At 45.8% G+C, this 20,303-nt stretch overlaps 1 protein-coding gene across 1 annotated transcript; it reads right to left on the reverse strand.

Annotated features, from left to right (window-relative positions):
• Positions 1 to 242: 242 nt before the first annotated feature.
• On the reverse strand, positions 243 to 17,340 carry NDFIP1 (Nedd4 family interacting protein 1). The gene is made up of 8 exons (XM_050312276.1): positions 17,192 to 17,340; positions 7,903 to 7,990; positions 7,046 to 7,176; positions 6,103 to 6,190; positions 5,810 to 5,934; positions 4,133 to 4,199; positions 3,456 to 3,561; positions 243 to 1,575 (listed from the first exon to the last, which is right to left on the reverse strand). Exons 1-7 carry the CDS (start codon positions 17,234 to 17,236, stop codon positions 3,458 to 3,460), a joined length of 648 nt encoding a protein of 215 aa, XP_050168233.1. The 5' UTR covers positions 17,237 to 17,340; the 3' UTR covers positions 243 to 1,575; positions 3,456 to 3,457.
• Between the last annotated feature and the right edge of the window lie 2,963 nt (positions 17,341 to 20,303).

The raw sequence follows: 20,303 nt of genomic DNA on the forward strand, positions 1-20,303 counted from the left end.
ACAAGGCAGGTAAGTCATGAAAATACCAAAAAATTCAAGAAATCCCCCAAAATGGAGTCACCATTTCCTGACAGGCTGGCATTGCTTGGTTACAAAAAAGAAGATGGATACATTGATGTGGAGATCTGTATTACACTTCTATGGAAAAGTGATGGAATTCTCCCAGATGATCTGCACTTGTCATCGATAACCAGGTGTGATAACGCATCAAAAGTCAATTAAACACTGTTCTACAGCAAAAATTGCTACAGAAGAAGTGACATTTATTAATGTTCTGCTGTATTTACAGGTTGAACATAGTAAAATTCCAAAGTGAATTACCACTTGGCAGAAAGCACAGGAGTGCACATTAAATCTACATTTCGAACGCATTAGAGTCTCTGCTAACACAAATTATAAAAGCAGGAATTACAGGTATGTTAGGAGTTGTCTCAAAAGTCCCGAGCCAAAGGGAAAAGAAAAAAAAAAGGCCTTTGTTTTGCAAGGTAATTTTTTATACAAAGTCGCAACGTGATCTTTCAGTTTTGCTCCGTGAAAACCCCCGGATAGCCCAGAAAAAGTAGGTAGTGCGAAAGGAAAGTTTACTACAACACTGAGAATACAGACTGTTAAAAATTAATACTTGTGCCACCTCTAAGTAATCCTCCCTCCTCTGACACCTCGGGACCTGGACCCCTTTTCCTCCACAGGCAGCACAGGTGCTGCTGGATGGCAGGTGTGCAGCCACCGTGGGGCTGTCGCTTCAGCTTTTGAGATCATCCCTTCGCCGCCGGCGCGCGCGGCTGGACGGGACAGGACAGGACAGGACACGGTGGGTGTGGGCTGGACAGGACCTGGGGTGTGGGGGCTGTACAGGACAGGGTGTAGGTGAGCTGGACAGGACAGGGTGTACGTGGGCTGGACAGGACAGGTTTACGCAGGGTACATGGACTGTACAGGACAGGACACTGCGTACGCAGCTGTACAGGATGTGATGTTCCACGGGCTGTACAGGACACTGCAGACAGAGGATGTACAGGGCACGGTGTGCATGGGCTGTACAGGACGTGATGTTACACAGGCTGTACCAAATGCAGTGCACACAGGCTGTACAGGACACAGGGGCAGAGAGGCTGTACAGGACACGGTGTCACACAGCCTGTACAGGACACGCTGTACACGGGCTGTACAGCACACACAGAGCCCAAGCAGCTCCCAGGCTGGAGGAGGAAATAAAGCAAGCCTGGCCCCTGCTGGCCCCAGGGACGGCTCATGCTACCAAATCACAACAAACTATCGCTGTAAGGCTTTATTAGCACGTCACAGACTCGACTGCAATAGCTGTTTCAAACATTAGCCACTAATGATTCAACAATTACAGAATTCTGCATTAATTATTAAAATTGTACACCTAAAAACAAATAGAAAGAAATGCTTCTCCTTTTTTTCTTTTTCCAACAGTACTTTTATTTATTTATTTTAAAGCAGGTGATTATTTTTTCTTCTGCTCCAGAGCCTTGATTCACTTCCTGCAGGTGTCCTGCTGCTTCTTGGGGGGGAATTCACTAATGCAGGAAGACATTTGCCAGAAAACATCTGTCGGAGAAGGATATTGAACACCGAAACTATAGTCAGAGTGTTATTTTGGAAAACAGAAGGATGTCGTTCACACAGAGCACAGGATGTCTAAAGACTTATGAAGTACCTCAGCACACAATGGCACGACTCCAGCAAAGCGCTCGGGAGTTTGTGCATATTTTACGGGATAATGCCAGGATCATGTCCATTACTGCACACACAGGTGGAATAGCAAACACCAGCTTTCTATTGGATTCATTTCACCAGGCTGTATTTTATGGTTTGCACTAGTTGCTCCTCTTCTCGTTTTCTAAAAATTATTCCTGCTCTAACATTAAAATGCTCATTCACCGTGCCCTTCTCATCATGCCCTGCAGAGGAAATCTTATCCTAAGAACAGTAACACACTAAAAATCCAAGTCTTTTGCGGTTTCCTCGCTCAGAATTTAGGATTAAAGATTTATTTTCAGGGGAATTGTGAAAGTTGTAATATTTATTAATTATTCTGGACATTTATCTCAGTATATCGAAAAGAGAAAGTGCTTTTTGAAAGCTCTAAAATGACACATAAGTAAGAACTTAAACACTCTACACCTCCATCCTCACAAGCAAGGAATGAAGCAACATCTCAATAAATGGAAAATAAATTTTTGATAAAGAAGCAAAATTTTAAAAAAATTGTTCAGTGAGACAAACTACAGATGATAAAGCTGATTTGAAATGCTCACACTACGTGACCATTCAAGTGGGGCAAATAAACCCTCTGGTGACTCAGCAGGAATCAGAGAGGATATTACAAATCCTGGAGGAGGTCATAAACCAGAACTTTGTTAAACAGAACTCAAACCTGTAAATAAATTGACTGAACTATTTTTACACACTATCACCAGTGGAAAACACTGCACAAAGGCTGTTTTGTGCTGCAGGTTCTCCTTACAGACTAGAAATGAAGCAGAATCTTAGGCAATTTGCAGTTCCTAATAAAAGGAAAGTGCATTTGGAAAATCAAGGCTCAGTTTTAAAACCTGAACAATTTAATGACCCCCAATTTGAAGCGGGGGTTGGTTTGGTTTCTTCATACCACTGGCCCAGCTGCAATTGCTTCTGTCTTAGGCAAATTAGGAGTGTTATTATGATATTTCTAAAGGGAGCATCATGTTGCATTCCCCAGCTGGGAAGCAACCTATTCCAGGATTTCCTTCCCCTCAGGGAGGGACAGTTAATGCCAGGCCATTATCTGCTGTGAGCAGGAAATTATGCTACAAGGGTTCAGCTACTTAAGCCTCCTCCTTTAAAGCCCCATTAAGGCAGCAAGGCTGAGGTTCAGCATTAAAGCAAAAGACTTGCAGGCACTCAGGTTTCTGAAAGATGCTCAGGCAGGACAGTGTGTTCAGGTGGGAGGGGTTTTTGCAGAGCAAAGGTGTGCAAGACTGTAATTTCTTCAGGAACTTGGCAGCAATTTCAAACAGCAGGCAGAATTCAGACAAACTGCTCTTTCTGGGCCAAAAGCCAAAGGCACTGGCACATCCCTCTAACAACATTTTGTGACCTTTCCTCATGTTTAGGACACACCACGTGTTTCAAGCATGTGATTAATTCTGAAAGACACATTTGCCAAATACAGTGCAATACCAGTGGGCAGAGATTGTTCTTGCAATATCTAGTCATGGAATCAAATGAATATACAATTCCTCACAGTAAAAACTCAGGGAGAAATGTCAAGTATTCCTCTGCTCCCCATCAAGTCACAGACACAAGAGCTGGGTATGGCATACCAGGAAACAACTGCTCCCTGCTGCCTTGTGTTCTAGAAATATTAAAGCAAAGCCTAGCCTAAAAGAGTTTCTAAACAGAGTTAAAAACAAAGCAGAACAAATTCAGGAAAACAGAAAGTTTACCTTTAGTAAATAAAGAGAACTCTGGTTCTGGGGAGAGTGGAAAAAGTGTCTGGCATCTTCCTAACCTTTGCATAATTAATAAATCCTCTGAGAAACAGCAGAAAACCTGGAGGGAAGAGACATTTGTTCAGTTAAGACAGGTGCTGCTTCTTCAATGAGAGAGGGAGCAGCTGAACTGCCCATTACTAGTACAGAGGGACCTCATCACTGGGATGCACAAGAGCTGATTATATACAACAATTATTTTTGGTAGCAATGACACCTAATCTTTTCATTTCAGGCAATTTCAAACCCAAACTTTCCCTGGACAATCACAAAATTTTTGACTACAGATGAGATCCAGGCATTCCCAAAGCAGGATGAAGAAAATAAAACCAGGAAAGCAACAACCTACTCTTCCATTTAAGATTTAAAACAGATACAACATCAGTAACAAGCACTGTTCCTTTCTTTACTTCTTCTGGATGATAATCAGGATGCTGCCACCAAGAAATGGCAGCAGAAGAACAGTGTTTACTTGCCCTTAAAACCTGAAGGCATTTAGTAAGATGAGTATGAGGGTGACATTTCAGCTGTACATCTACACACACACATATTTAATAGCCAGGAAAGCTGTGCTCACAAAATCCTGACTGTACTTACAGAGTTTTTAAGCATCTTCCCCTCCAGACACTCACCTAGTACAAGGAAGACCCACCAAAGCCAATACTGACCATCAAAGTAACCAGGAAAATAGGTGGAGAACTGAAAAACAAACAAACAAAAAAGATACAGGTTAGATCACATGGAAATTTCTGAATCCAAATCTATTCCCACTAATTTCAGCAATAACCAGACCAACACTGCACATAGGAGTCCTCATGGAATGCTGCTTTTCACCAGCTACACAGACTGCAGGGAAAGAGTTACCTCCACAAACTGTTATTTATTGGTTTTCCATACACATCACACCGACTCTAACAAGGGGAACAGGACAGATTCAATACCCAGCCATAAACTCTGGCAATCAGTGGAGCACAAGGGCACTACTGGGCAAATATTCCTGTTTTAACTTGTGTCCTTGATGCTCATAAACCACAGTTGCAATTTCTGAAAGGGAAGACCAGGCTTGCAGCAGTGCCCCATGTTCATTACACTGTAAGGTTGGATGGTGTAGCCATTGAAAACATAATCCCAGATCTGTGCAACCCTCTGACATGATTTTCTACTGGGAAAATTACTGCCTATTGAATGAAAGGCACCAGCACTATTAGAGCACTGAAGCTCACTGTGCAAGTGGAAAATACACTATATTATTTCTTTCTTCTTATTCTATTCAAGTTTAAGAACCTAACAAAATATAAACTTGTTATCAAAGTTTAAATCAAATCCAGAGTTAATGTCACCTCCTTCTGTCACATCTTTTAATCGAGCAAACAGTTCTTAACACTGCTGTTAAAAGATGACCCCAAAAAGCTTCACTGACTACAGATAAAGTTAACAGATGCTGTATTTACAAATTAGAATTCCCAGCCCCAAAAGATAAGGTATGAATTGACAGCCTAACACTAATGCCCTCTACTTCTACTTATGGACAGCTAATGAGATTGTCTGCTTGAAATTCAGCCTTTCAGCCTGGGATGTCTGTGTGCCATCACTTCATGGTCTCCAAGTAACTTCCTGATGGAAATATTTTCTCCCAATCCCTCCAAAACCACACATTAGAACAGAACAGCGGCTTCCTCCCGATTCCCTCCTCTTGTGCTGCAGGGACGCCTCACCAGAGGGCACCAGAGGGCTTCTCCCACTGCGACTCCTCATCAGCTATCCCACCTTTTAGATAATTTTGTTTATTTACACAGAAAAGCCTAAGGAACATGAGACTGGAGAGGCACATCCCTGTGCCGATGGCAGGGCTGGCTTTACCTGGGTAAAGGTCTTACACAGATCAGATGATTGCTGCTGCTCAACACACAACCACATCCAATATAGTGGCTCTGTCAGAGAAAGCCACATTTAGAATGCACCTCTGAATGGTGTGGGTTGGAAGGGACCTTAAAGCTCATCTCTGCCACAGGCAGAGACATCTTCCACTCAGTCAGGTCACTCCAAGCCCTCTTCAGCCTGACCTTGAACACTCCCAGGGATGGAGCACACCTGGGTGTGCAATCTGTATTTTCTTTACCGCTATAATAATTTCAGCACAGAAACAGGACAGAATTATGAAAAACCTCTGTTCTTAGTGAATAAGTGGCTCAAAACTTATGTCATTTTTAAAAACTAAATTTATCACTAACTTCAACATAAGGGAGATAAAAGTCTGCCTGAAAAGAGTAACAGTGTCTGTGCATGTTGTTTTGCACCACACAACTTACCCTGACAATAAGGATCCACTTAATAAGAGACAGACCAAACCCAGAAATGGCCCCATATCGTCCTGCAGCTGAAGTAGTCAGACAGAAAGACAAGAAAAATCCAATCCAGTTGAAGAGGAATGCCACTGAAAAAGCAGGAGAAAAGTAGCAGGTCAAGCCAACTTTATATTCCTAGAGAAAAAAAATCATAAACCCCCTGCACACATTTTTTTCCTGGTGCTACATAAACTAAGGGTGACCCAAACTATTTTGGGTCACTGTTTGAAAAGAAGTTCATTCCATCATGTACTTACTGAAGAAGGTGAGCATGAAAATGCCATCATTTCCTATCCTCAGCTGGTCAGTGTCATCAAAGTCATCCCGTGTCACAAAGTCATCATCCTGCAAATCAGAGGGAAACACCACCATGGGGGGATTTAAGTCAGTCCAGTTCATACAGCAATCCCAGTTCTTCATGTGGCTCTTCGAAAAAGGGCTGGAACCCTAAATCTCAAAAGGCTACAAATACAAGCAGAAAAAAATTCCTGCTTCTCATCCTCAGATGATGCAGGGCATGAAATGTTATCTACATAACATGAAATTTATTTTTAACTTAGTCCAAGATGCAGCATGTCCTTCTCACTGTAAAGAATTCCTCTACTCATCAAAAAATTATCATATCAGCAAGGAATGTGGCTTCTATGAAGAAGTATAATGAGCAGTGGACATGTAATGCTAGCAGGGGTGGAGGAAAGGGCTGAACAAGAGATAATGTTGAAAAAGCAAAAAGAAATAATTCTGACAGAATGGTTTTATCATCCTTGTATCAGCTACACTGACCTCCAGAAAAGTCAACTAAGTAAATAGGAGGAGTATCAAGGGTAGATATGCCAGACAGCTGAAGAATTAATCCTAAATCGTTTTAAAACAGAAAATCAAAACCCAAAACCCAGTGACAGAGCATAGGACTACAGTACAGTCCCTCTGTCAGCTTGCCAAGCTAATCTGGATAGCACATGCTGGTATTACTGAGATGTCTGACATCATCACAGTGCTCAGAGGAAAATTAAAAAGAAAAAAAAAATAGCCACAGAACTCTCAGGAGTGTGTAATATCACTGCCCCAGAAAGCTTAAAAAACACACAGAAAAAAACCCAAAACAAAAGAAAAGAAACTCATGGCGTGTGATGGGCAGGAGTTAAACAAGAAATTCTACCCTAGAAATGCTGGGATAGCCAGGCAGGCAGGTGCACTCACCCTCCCAGGAACCAAGGGAATGGTGGCCTCAGCCTTGGTTCTCTCTGCCTCGTCGTAACTGGGCAGGGTGGTGGCCACGTTGTATGATGGCGGCTTCGGGAATCCTGACTCATCCTTGTAGTCAAAATAAGCTGCACAAAAAACAGTTACAGAGAAGGCAACTTGTCAGTTCCTTAAAAACACCGTGTTGGGAACGAGAAGTGTTCCAGGTGACTTCAAACAACTCAGTGCCTCTCCTGTGCCCTCCCCACCCTTCCAGCCTCTTGCCACCCTAGAACATTAAGTGAAAAGCATGGGAGCACCTTATGTGGTGTCAAGCAATCCACAGAACACTACCTGAACATGTTTGGCTGTACTTATGCTTAAAACAACACCACTTGCTCTGTCTCTCCTGACTTGAATACTCAGAAATAGTTGTATTTCCACATCCAAGTAGTTATTAAGTGGTTATTAAAGTTATTAGTGACATGTTATGAGGATAATTCTTATGACCAAGTCCTTAGTGAAAAGCGCAGGAAGAGTGAATTCTTTAAAGGTTTTTAAGTAACAAGTCCTTTTGGGAAGGGACACAGCATCATCCAAATGCCAAATAATGAGAGGAGAACCACAAATCCTCACAGCACTTTGATTTTTAACTGTGTTCAGTTTACAGAGAACACTGTGAACTGTAACTTGAACACCACTTGATGGGATGACATCAGACGAACACGGCCAAAATGCATCTCCTAAACCACAAGTACCAACAAGGCTCTCTGGATCAATTCTGATCCCTGCAGCTTGGGAAGTGCCAGCCATCGACGAGGAGAGCAGTGAACAAGAGCAGAGCAAGCCCAGCCCTTTCCCTGCAGGGCAGTTACCTGTGCTCTCCGCAGAAATGCTGCTGTAGGGCGGAGGGGCATCGCTCACCACCGGTGCAGTCTCACCCGGCTCCTCTTCATTCTGCAGCTGAACAGACCCACACACAGGAGGTTAAGGGGGGCTCTCGAGTGCTGTCACATCACCCCTGCAGCTTTAACAGCACACAACAGAGTCCTCTGCAAGGAGAATGTTCTGCAGCACCACAGGACACTGAGCAGCTGCTCGGCCTCCCTCCGAAGCACTCCCACTTGGAATGATCAATATGCCATCTCGGTTTTAATGTGTTTTTAAATCCTCTCCTCACACACCTGGACTCCAACAAAGCACAGCACACAGCTTTCCAGTACCTTTCCATTTCCCTGGCACTTCCTCAGCTCCCACTGCTTAGGAGCTGCAGTTGCATGTGTTTTAGTCAAAGAAATACTGTGAGATACCCAACAAAAGACTCCATTGCTGCCTGTGGCTTTGCTAAGGAAGTGTTTTTCCATGGATACATTACATAATGATGCACGTAAGTATGAATCTTGCCATTTCCCTTCAACCTTTCACACTGCATGACTGAAAAGGAGATGGTTTATTTTGTGCACTGTGCTTCCCACAGGCTCTATATAAATAACCACAGAGCTATCACGGGTACAGTGTCACTCGCACGAGGCAGGTGTGCCAGGCCGGCTTTGATCAAGGAAGCAGCAGTACCAGGCCAACAATTCAAAGCAGAACACACCAGAAATGAGGCTACAGCTGCCATCTCATTTTTAACTTCTTTCCATTTCCCATCATCTCAGCAGCAAAGTTGCTGAGGTTGTCTGCAGAACAACAACTCACCTCAAAAAAGCACCTTGGGACTGAACCGCTGCCCTGCGCAGGAGGTACTGCCCTTGTTTGCAATCAGCACTGAACAACATCTCTTTGAGCTTTCCCTCCTGACACCCAGCCAATGCTCCTGAAGCCATCCATGACATTTTGCCTTCTTTCCTTTGGAGAGACATGTTGCCATTCAAGTCCTTCCAGACCTAACTCAGGGGTTGAGGGAGTGAGGCTATGTTCTTATTTCACTTGTACGCCTTATCACGAAAAAAAACCCAAGCAACTCCCACTTCTAAAGGCAGACTTTGGATACACAATTGTGTTTTGGGTTTCTATTCCTTTTGCTGCCTAAGATCAAATGTTACAGAATCCCAGGATTGGGTTGGAAAGGACCATAAAGCTCAGCTCACCCTGCTCGTCTGACAGCAAGCCGCCAGCCTCTCCCCATTCACGTTTTCCAAACAGAAGAGGTAGGAAAAAATAAGGGTACTGATCAGCCCCAAGCTTTCTGGGTAAGAACTCCTCACATGACACAAAGCTGAGCCACTTCCTTGAAGAAGGAGAAATTCAGTGATCCGGATGAAAATTTAATCCGTGTTACGCCAGGAGCAGCTGCGGCTGTGGGAGGCATCCGAAACACTGGTCCCCAGCCAGATGTGAACCACAGCAAATAATCCCTCCCTGTGCCCTGGCAGTGAGGCCACGGGTGTGGAGGTGGCAGGACCTGCCTCACCTGCAGCTTTAATGAGCCCCAGGGCACAAAGCAATGGCACGAGAAGCTGCAGCAACTCCCACCACAGCAATGCATCTTTGTCTTCTCAAACCAGCTCACTCAGCATGAGCCCTTTCCAGGAAACAAAAATACCTTATTTTATAAACCCCATGGCACTCAGCCATTAGAAGAAAATGCAAGCTAACTTGTGAAGTAATTGCCTATCAAAATATGCTATAAAAATTAAAAAAGAGACAGCACTACTGCAGAAATCCAAAACCAGCCTGCACAGAGCACGAGGGACAACCAAAGGGACAGAGCAACACACAGCTAAACTACTTGGTTTAGTCTCTCCCCAGAGAAGCTGTGAGTGCCACATCCCTGGAAGTGTTCGAGGCCAGGTTAGATGGGGCATAGAGCAACCTGGGATAGTGGAAGGTGTCCCTGCCTGTGGCATGGGATGGAACAAAATGAGCTTTAAGGTCCCTTCCAACTCAAACCATTCTGTGACTCTCCCAGCTTTGCAGTCTATGAATTGTCAGAAAATGCTCCACTATGCTTATTGTCAGTCTATCCATGAAAATCCCACACATCTACCCTTTTTTCCTTCTGCCTAGGCAGGATCCAGTCTGTTTACAGAGGAGGAAAGGCTCTGGCACAGCTGGGACACTCTGGATACCACATGCCCTGTGTTACCTGCTCTCCAGGTTGAGGGGGTGGCAGAAATTAAACCCCTCATGTCTGTAAGGAAGAAGACATGTACAACCTTGAGAGCGCAGTCACCAAGGAGGGGGAAGGAAAGCATTACATGTGACAACACTGGAAGAGATGAAACAAAAGAGGACGCAGATAATAGAGTGGAATATTAACTCCTACTACTGGTTCTTCTTTCAATAGTAAAAAGAAATATATGTTCTTCTACCAATGTCATGTGGGAGAAAGCAGCTGAATTCACTGCTGGCTTCAAACATCACTATTCAGGTAATGACACAAAAAATGCAGCTACTTTCTAAAGCAGAGCTCGAGGCTGTAGGAGGTTACAGTTATAAAAAACAGATTTTTCTTCTAATGGACAAGGTACACAAATGCCTTCCAGCCGTTTTAATGATTCCAGGCATCTAAAATTCAACTAAGTGCCTCTTAGCAGAGCAGGGAGGGTTCATGTGACAGGAAGAATGACTCATGAGGCCTCGCAGGGCAGGCAGTGCTGCGCTGCCCTGGCCTCCTGTGTCCCACCTGCCCTGCGCAGCTCCAGGTACGCTCTCAGCTCCCAGCAATTCTCCTCTGGGCCACCCCTGAGGCTTCAGAACCTGGAAAACCTGGTTAAAGCAGTGTTTGACTTCAGTCTGTTCGGCTGAGGCTGTGGGGTAATTCTTTCCTTGATTCACTGATGGATTTTAGCTTTTAAAGCAAGATTCTGGTATTTGTGGCAATAAGACACAAATTTACAGCCATGCACACAGTTATTAAAAAACAGTTTGGCTGTGACAGCTAAAACAACAGAAAGCTGCCTGACAGAATACCCAGGGATATTTATTTTCCAAAAACCAGAATCAGAAGCCTGGCACTGAGCAGGACATCACCTCTGGCTGCCACTTCCCCCTGACCGAGACACATCCCGTGTAAATACACACAGCACAGCAGCATGAAAGTTCAAACTGTTTGGAAATATTTCCATGTAAACTTTGAAGAAGGCATTTCCAATAAATATACTCGTTAATTCTTCCAAATTTCCTAAACTCAGCATATGGGCTGCTGACACAGTTTTGAATCTTTAAATTCCCCTTCCCCAAGTCCTGCATGTAAATATTTTTACTTTAAATCAGCATTACTACAAGCTTGGCCTTAGCAATATATCACAGTAATGTGCTAAGTCAACCATTTATCATCAATGTTTACTGTGTTCCAGTTCTTATTTTACGTTCTGGCACACTGGACAGAACTGCACAGAAATGCCACAGAGGAATTCTAGAGTGCAGATAACCCTCACCACGTCTCAGTTTTGTTGTTACTATGGTTTCTCTGAGATTATTAAAAAGGCAGATATTTTGGCTAAAGACAGAAAGAAAATAAATATATTTTTAAAAAATGTGACAGGACTGATTTTTTCCAGAACTACGAAATCATAATCTTTGCAAGCCAAATGTTAAAATAAATAAATATCTAGAAATGTGTATTGCTGCTAAACTTGAGAGTATTCCAGCAAGTCACCAGCCTGTCCACAAAAAGGATTACACTTGTTCCCATCTCAACACCCCTGACTCTTCTCCTTCCATATCCCTGGCCTTTTGGAAGCAAATTAAAGTTGCTGTCAACTCTGAAGAGAACTATTTTACTGACTTATGCTTCACTTTAAATGCACCCCACTTTGAAATCCTGACTTTTGCCTGATGCTGTTGCAGATTCCTATAACTTAATATCAGCTTATTAATCAGCAGGAATAATGATAAGCTACTAGACAAGCCAACCCACACCCATCAGCCCTCTCCTTGATGAGCAAATAACTGTTTTCTCCCCTAGGCACTTCCAGCTGATTTCCTGGAGCAGTGCCAGCCCTGAGGAGCGTGTCTGCCCCAGCTCCCTGCACCCAGCACGAGGTGTGCTGAGCACTTCTTAGGTGACACATTTGGCAGCCAACCCTCGCCTGGCTTCTCCCTGCCCCCAGGAGATGCCAATGCTCCTGCCCGGGCCATGCTGGGAAACTGCTTCTCCCCACGGCCCTGAGCAGAGCCTGGCTCTGGGGAGTGGCCACCAAGGCCTGTGCCAGCCTGAGATTTTCTTCACAGAAAGGGCTGTCAGGCATTGGAAGGGGCTGCCCAGGGAGCTGGTGGAGGCACCATCCCTGGAGGGGTTCAAGGAATGCCTGGACGTGGCACTCAGTGCTCTGGTCTAGTTGACAGGGTGGGGACTGGTCATAGGATGGACTCGATTTTGGAAGAGTTTTCCAACCTCAGTGGTTCTGTGATTCTGAAATACTCCTCCATTTTAATAAAGGACTGAAAACAATGCCTCCACTCCCTCTCCCACCTTTCACCTTTTTCTCCCCAGCTGGACCAGCTCCCTGCCACACAGCAAGAACACATGGAGCAGAAACCAGCAGGAGCATCCTCCTGAGGGGACGTTTGCAGTGACCCTGGGAGCCACCAAGGTAAAAACACAAACCAAAACACATTTTACGTCCTTCAAAATACAACCTGTGCTCACAAGGATGTTCTTCTTCTCTGACTCACTGCAGCCAATGGCCTGACAACAAAGAAATACTCCTCAGTCCTGGGAAACACACTAATGTAATTCCCTCTTCTCTGTTCAAACAGGGAATTAGACTGGTCTGGACAGACTGTAAACAAGCACTTGGGCCAGCACAAACCTGCACCTACAGACTGGTCTTAGACTTGAGTGTTCCAGATCTTAATATGGAAGAAGTAGGTTTTAATCCTAGATAGCTGTAATTAAATTTCTCCCACTTAACAAAGCATAAGGCCTGCTCATAACAGTCAGGATCAGATTAATGTTTTTCAGGACATTAAGGCATCATAGAAAGAATTCTGGATCTTTAAAACATTTTAAAATATCACATTTTTAAAAACTGCCATATCAAGAAAGTTAAAATCATCTGATTGTGCCATCATATATCAAATTTGAATATTTCACAGGAGGAAGGAACAGAATGCTTGGATTCACCTTATTCCTGAATTTTTCTCACTAGTCTCAAGGACAAAGGATTACAGTTCACACACATGGAAGTTTTCATACTTGCTTTCTAAAAGGCTGCTTTTAGGACATGATGCCAAGCTCACCTAAAGAGGTACCACGTCCTCTGAGAGCCACTTAACAACCCAAAGCCCTCAGAGATTGTTCCTACAGCTGCTTCCCAAGTGGATTACTGAGCCCCACTGAATTTTAGTGAAGAGAGAACAGGCACCAAAGGAGCCCAACTCGGAGTCCAACACAATCCTGACTCCTGAGATAATATTTTATTTAAAAGTCTGCATGCAAGGCTATTTTCTCCTGTTACACAAGCTGTGTGATGACACTGGACTGCTACTGTTTCCCTGCCTTTCCCACGTCCTTTGAGTTTTACAGATGGAATGTATTTTAGTTCTATAATTACTTCTTCACATAGAATCACTAAAACCTTGTGAACTCACCTGACAGGTACTGTTGCCTACAGAGGTGGGTGTTTCAGAAGAAAACAACCAGACTTTAGTCACAGCCTGGGCTGGACACGGGGCAGCTTCATCACAACCCAAGAGCAGCAGCTGCACAAGCGATTTTACGCTAAATTTTTTTTTAAATCTTAACTTTTTTTTATGTCAATGGACATCTCCTTTTCTACTTTAAATAACTAACTAACCAACTAACTAACTAAATAAATAAATAAATAAGAGTGTAAACAACCTATTCTGGAAGTTTTCTTACCATTGTTATCTTTAGCCAGCACATCTGCACACTAAAAGTACCTCACTGAGAAAACAGTCACTGACATCTCTAATTCTAACTGCTGACATTAAAAATTTGGTACATTCTCATTTTTTAGCTTTGATATGTGTGCCCATTTCAGTTAAAAACTTAAATACAAGCTTAAGGTACCCACGAGGCAGCAACTGACACCTGCCTCCCTGTTCCACTCCAGCCTTCCCAGATATTAAGGAAACATCATGGTCCTTTGTGGACTTAAACTCTATTCCCATTCTGTCTTTGGGAATTCTATCTTCTACAGTTTCACTGAAAGAAAAACAAACAAATGGAAAAAATCTTTCTTCCCTATTTTTCCCATAGCCACCTCCCTTTATGGAATGATTCATGACCCATGTAAGCCTTCAACAAGTGGAACAGGAAGAAATGGCACTTAGAAAGGAATACGTCTTCATTATTTAACACTCCCACCATTTCCTAGGTGGGTTTACATTACTCATACACCTCACATTTATTTTCGAATGCTTCAAGTGAAAAGCAGGCCTGGCTAACACAGAGTGTAAATAAACCTGTTAAAGCCAGGCTATTTTTTCCAGAATGGAGGATAATTTCTATTCCAAGGATGAAATACAGTTCTGCCACTGAACTCACAATCCAGGCACTATGCTCAAAAGGCTTTAAACCCCTAATCCCAACAACATCCCTGTGTAACTTTCCCAAAGGCAGGTCAAAATGACAACAGCCTCCCAGTGTCCCTTTTTGGGACACGGTGTCCCTTTTTGGGACACAGCACTGCCTGGAACAACACTTCCAGGGCAGTCTGCAGCCCTCCTTCCTCCCAAAGCTCTCCCACTCCCACCTCCACAAGCACAGCCCTGGCATCCAGCCCGCGGAGGAGGATCCAAATCCCGCTGTCTGCCCCGGTCACCCTGCCCCAGCCTGGCTCCACATGGAAGGGGCCAGGGAAGCTGAAATCCCTTCTCCAGAGTTTCAGCTTTATTCTACACCGAGCTGCACTTCCTCAGTTCGTGAGCTCAGACTCGCATCGTCCAAAGCCACCACTGCAGGCTATTTTTTATCAGATTATCTAATGCCTGAACAAAGCCCAGGGTTAGAAAGTTGGCTTTGGAAAATAAATCAGTGAACAGCCCTTGAGCACTGCCCGCACTGGGGAACGGACACAGGCTGTAAGTTCGCAGGGAAGGGGCTGCTGAGGGACACAGCCCACGCTTCCACCTTCCCAACTCCCATCCACAGGGCTGAGGAAGGGGTGGGTGAGGAAACACACAGGTTTCAAACTCATTTATCTATTTCTGCTGTTCTCAGATCATCCTCATTAACTATCACTTCTTTTTTCCTGAAAATACAGGCACTTGAGGAATCTTACATATTTGTACATGTTCAGTAGTGCCCACTCCTCACCAGTGCTGCTCCTACACACACGTGGATACACCAGTAACCCTTCCTGGAGCAAGGATACACATTCCCAGCATGTTTGGGCATTTACCTGTACAGGAACCACCTATGAGTGTAACCAACCCCACTAATCCATTAAACCCATCAGCCAAAAAGAAAAAAGTTCTAAAATTCCTCCACTGCCTCATAATCCAATAATTTAAAGGATTAAAAGAGTTTGTTCTGAATTTCTCCAGGCTACCCCCACTTACTGAGTCCTGTATTCACCTCTAGCCCTTATAGTTATCTCTTCACTATCAGTCTGTCAACATTCATTATCGTATATTCACACACACGATAAGTTTCAAAATATGGAAGAAAAACAGACAAATTCAATGCTAGAGAGACACTCCCACACTCCCATCTCCTCTTCATCTAAATCCCAGCTCTGCATCTTTACAGCTTGCAGGGTTTTTCAGAGCAACACAAACATTAGGAGCCAGTTCAGCAATAGGACACTTCACAATAAGAATACCTGGTCCTGGCAGAGGGTGAGGAAAGCAAAGCAGTTTCTAAAGAGCTACACAAAAGTGAATACATTTACATGTGAAAATCTGACTCTGCGCTCCAGTTACACCAGTCGCTTCACAGCCCTCCATTATCTGCTTGTCTTTAGCAGTGCAAATCCTCTGGCACAGCCTGGCTCCCTAATCTCCGCAGCACCATGCACGGCTACGCTCCACAGATGAGTCTGCTCTGTGTCTGTGAGGTGTGAGCAGGAGCTGGGCAAACAACAGCTTTACTCAGCCCTCTTTAAGGAAACCAGGAGTGCATTATCTGCCAGGAACAGGGTGACCAAAGACCAAGGCAACAGGGTCCTTCAGCAATTCTGTCACCTATCTCTACGAGCTCCAGGTGATGGGACACACTGCTAGATCCCTTGGGAAAAGGCTTTTGTGAAGATACTTTTCAGGGTCGACACCAACGGCAGGACTGCACCGAGAAGGGCAATTAGCACAGAGACCTGGTTATTTAACCCTACCAGTTCCAAGAACAACACAAAGAGATTTGCCATTGTAAGTGAACACATCTGTTTAGCACAGACCAACAAAAAAATAAAAAAAAAAAGCCTGAGTTTTACTTAATTTTCACATTGCCAGCATGTAATAACACAGAGACCTCCAGCTGTCAGACGAGACAAGTATTCCATCCCATGGGAGGGTGTATCTCGAACTCTTGACGAGAGCGAGCCTACCCACGCTGGAAATGCTACCGAGGAAAAGTCACAACACAGCGATTTCCTGTGAGAACCTCGGTTCAGCAGGAGCGAGATGGGTGCTGCTCCGAGGGATTTCTCCCTCACTTGGAGTAAGGATTTCTCCATGTCAGAAAGGCGCCGGCCAGAACTGGGTCACACCGAGGGGCCCAGCTGAGCCCCGACCCTTCCCGAGGGGCGGGCACTGCTGACAAACGGGAGGCAGGGAGGGAAGGACTACCCCGAATTCCCGAGGGAGCTCTGCAAGGCCAGCCCCTGGCCTGGGGGGTTTCAGAGGAGCCGACACATGAAAGGTGGAATACAACTAACGGTGACCTCAGGCCGATGCGGAACGAGCCCGTTCCCCGCGGGATTCGCTGACCCGCGGGGGGGAACGACGGGCGAGGACAGCGCCCTGCGCCAAGGTCGGGACCCGCCCCGGGACAGGGCAAACACCCGGCCCGGCGCACACACCGCCCCGGGACAGGGACAGCCGGCCCCGGGCACACCCGGCCCCGGGCACACCCGGCCCCGAGCCTGCGGGAAGCGGCTCCGCGGCCGAGCCCGGCCCGGCCCCACGGGAACCCGCGGCCTCTGCCCCGGGCGCCGCCGCCAGCACAGGCCGCGGGCCCAGCCCCGCTCCCGGCCCCCCCGCCCCGGGAGCCGCCCGGCCCCGGCCCGGCCCGGCCCCGCCGCCCCTCACCTGCTGGTAGCGGCCGGTGCTGGGCTCGGCGGCCGCGGCCGCCATGGCGCTCCGGGCTCGGTGCGGGCGCTGCGCAGGCGGAGGCGGCGGCGGCCCGGTCGGTGCTCGCTGCGGGCTCCGCTCGCTCCCGCCCTCCCCGTCACGCTCGGCCGCGCCGCCTCCCGCCCCGCCCGCCGGAGCCGCCCGGGGCCGCGGGAGAACGGAGTTACAGAATCACGGAATCTTTGAGGCTGGAAAAGACCTCTGAGATCACAGAGTCCAACCTGTGACCCATCCCCACCTTGTCACCCAGACCACAGCACTGAGTGCCACGTCCGGTCGTTCCTTGGACACCTCCAGGGATGGGGACTCCACCACCTCCCTGGGCAGCCCCTTCAATGCCTGACAACCCTTTCCAAGACGAAACTCCTCCTTATGTCCAACCTGAACCTCCTCCGGCACAACTTGTGGCCATTTCCTCTTGTCCTGTCCCTTGTTCCCTGGGAGCAGAGCCTGACCCCTGCCTGGCTCCCCCCTCCTGTCAGGGAGTTGCAGGGAGCAAGAAGGTCCCTCCTGAGCCTCCTTTTTTCCAGGCTGAGACCCCCCAGCTCCCTCAGCTGCTCCTCACATGACTGACTCTCCAGCCCCTTCCCCAGCTCTGTTGCCCTTCTCTGGACACACTCCAGCTTCTTAATGTCCTTTTTCTGTGAGGGGCCCAGAACTAGACAGGGAGTCAGAAAATTGATGTCAACCCACGGTGACAAACACCGCCTCCTCGGCAGCAACACACCAGGACCAGTGCTCAGAAACCAGCACCGTAAGAGCCATCCTGACCAAGCCCTGGTCCTACATCCCCTCCACCTATCCCTGTCCCACCGCCACTTCACAGTGCTGATATGTGCCCGTGCAGGCAGGGAAGAGGCAGCGACTGCTGCACCACAGCTGAGCCAAACACAAGATGTTGGCCAACTCCTCCGAAAGCGCCGTCAGCTCTTCCATATCCACATGAAGCAGATGGTGTTGCAGCTTAGAAATTTCTTTCCAAAAGGAGCACGTGCAGGAAACCACGCAGCGAGACAAGTTGGTTTATTCAGGGAGTTTTTGCGTTGTTACATTGGCTAGGAGACTTTCCAGCTTGTGTAACCTTTATTTTCTACGTGCGCAGTTCAGCTGTAGTCAGGCTTGCACAAAATTACCCACATCAATCCCTAAGGTTGATGAGATTTAAATATATCAGCTTTAGGATGAGGAAGGCTGAATCAGCCCCTCTGGGATTCCAAGCTGCAAATTCAGAGTTGCAAGCGTTTAAGCCCGAGGACATGGGTTTGAACTGCAACTCAGTCATAAATACATGCCTCGATGCTCATTATTCCGTGCCATAATCAGGTTGGATTCTTTTTTCCCTGTATTTTGCCTTTGAGGCATAGGTAGTTCATCGATGTCTTAGTGAGATGAATGAACATCCCAGTTCTCATGCTGAAGGAGAGGCAGGAACCGTGAGGGATTTTATCCAGGAATAACCTCAAAGACTGACTCCTGAGGAACTGCTGGAGAAGGCAAGTTTCCTGCAACACAAGTGCCTTTGAAGGAGCTGGAACAGGAGCTGCAGGCACTGACAGACTCTGGTTTCACCTTTCCACTAGATTCACAATTTGCACTGAGAATTTCGCTGCAGTAAGGAGCTGTCCTGATGACATGCATGGATTTACTTGCCGCTGAGGTGGGATTACATCCCTAAGTAAGGCTGTAGCCACAGTGGTAATTAGCTGCACAGTGATTGACTTGGACAACACAGAGACTAAAATAAGATGCAGCCTGTATACATCCCCAGAGAAGATGTTGGAATATATCCTGGAGAACTGGTGAAACCGTTTGTGTCAAAGCCATTTTGGGGCCAGTGGAGGCAAATCACGGCCTAATTAGTCCATCCAGTCTCAGCACGACTGATTCCGCAGGGGTAATGGCAATTTCTTTCAGCTGCTTTCCCTGTTTTATTTTATTTTCTTAGGTGGGGAAGCTCTGTAGAAAGATGATGCTGTGGTTACAGCACATGACTGGTTCTGCTTTCATTTCCCTCATGGTTTTAAGAAATCGCTTCATGCCTCTGTGTTTTTTTGACTTTTCCTCCAGTGCAAAATGTCTTTTCTCCCAAGAGACACTTGAATCTCAAAGTTGTAGCTTTTAGTGACTTCCGCACGGGATGTGCTGTGAAAGCATTTGAAAGCAATTGAAAATATGACAGAATTGCAATGGAGTGAGTCCTCTGAAATCCTAGCACTGTACATGTGTTCCTTTAATTATTGTGTAGGACTGAGCAATAAAGGAAAAATTTTAATCTCCACTTCGTAATAAATATTGAACATTAAAGGCGAACTAATAAAACCCAAAGGCAGGGTGTGTTAAATAGATTAGTAAGACATAAGCAGGACTTTAAAACTAGATCTTTCTTTTAATCTTTTAGTGCTAAATTACCCAATTAAGAAAAAAGCGAAGACGAAATATTCACATGACATAAACTTTTTGTCTTCACTATAAAGTATTCCTGTGTCCCTGAAAGCAGAAGCCCTTCATGTGCAAGAAATGGAATCACAGGCATTGAATATACATAGATGCCATGTCTTGTTTTCCCATTGTGGAATAATATCCTGAATTAGAGTTGTATAATTAGGCTGGAGAGATTTGTTAAGAATTAATAAATGCTGTATAATAGATGTTCCTCCACAGAACATCACAGAAGACTTCTGGAACAGTGAAAGGATAAAAGCAGGACAGGGAACAGGAGGTGGGTTTAGATGAGATATACGGAATAAATTCTTCCCTGTGAGGGTGGTGAGGCCCTGGCACAGGTTGTCCAGAGAAGCTGTGGCTGCTCCATCCTTGGAAGTGTTCAAGGCAAGGTTGGACGGGGCTTGGAACAACCTGGTCTAGTGGAAGGTGTTCCTGCCAAGGGCAGGGCAGTTGGAACTGGATTATCTTTAAGGTCCCTTCTAGCTCAAAAGGTTTTGGGATTCTATTACAGCCCCTGCCCAAGGAAGCTGCCCCACACCTTGACCACCTGGGCAGTGGTAGGTTCCTGGCATGGCAGACACAGGTGTGGGGTCCATACACAGCTTTAGACACTCACAGAGCTGCA

Source organism: Myiozetetes cayanensis, unplaced genomic scaffold (genome assembly GCF_022539395.1).
Source record: "Myiozetetes cayanensis isolate MyiCay16 unplaced genomic scaffold, myiCay2020 scf17, whole genome shotgun sequence".
Lineage (NCBI taxonomy): Eukaryota > Metazoa > Chordata > Aves > Passeriformes > Tyrannidae > Myiozetetes > Myiozetetes cayanensis.

Bases quoted from the DNA above. Each gene is read 5' to 3' on its own strand.
- NDFIP1 (XM_050312276.1), bottom strand. From the start codon at position 17,236: ATGGCGGCCGCGGCCGCCGAGCCCAGCACCGGCCGCTACCAGCAG. The intron at 4,200-5,809 runs GTAAGTTGTGTG...TTTGTTTTTCAG, and splicing joins AGTGGATCCTTATTGTCAGG to TTCTCCACCTATTTTCCTGG. The intron at 3,562-4,132 runs GTGAGTGTCTGG...TCTTCCCTCCAG, and splicing joins GTGGGTCTTCCTTGTACTAG to GTTTTCTGCTGTTTCTCAGA.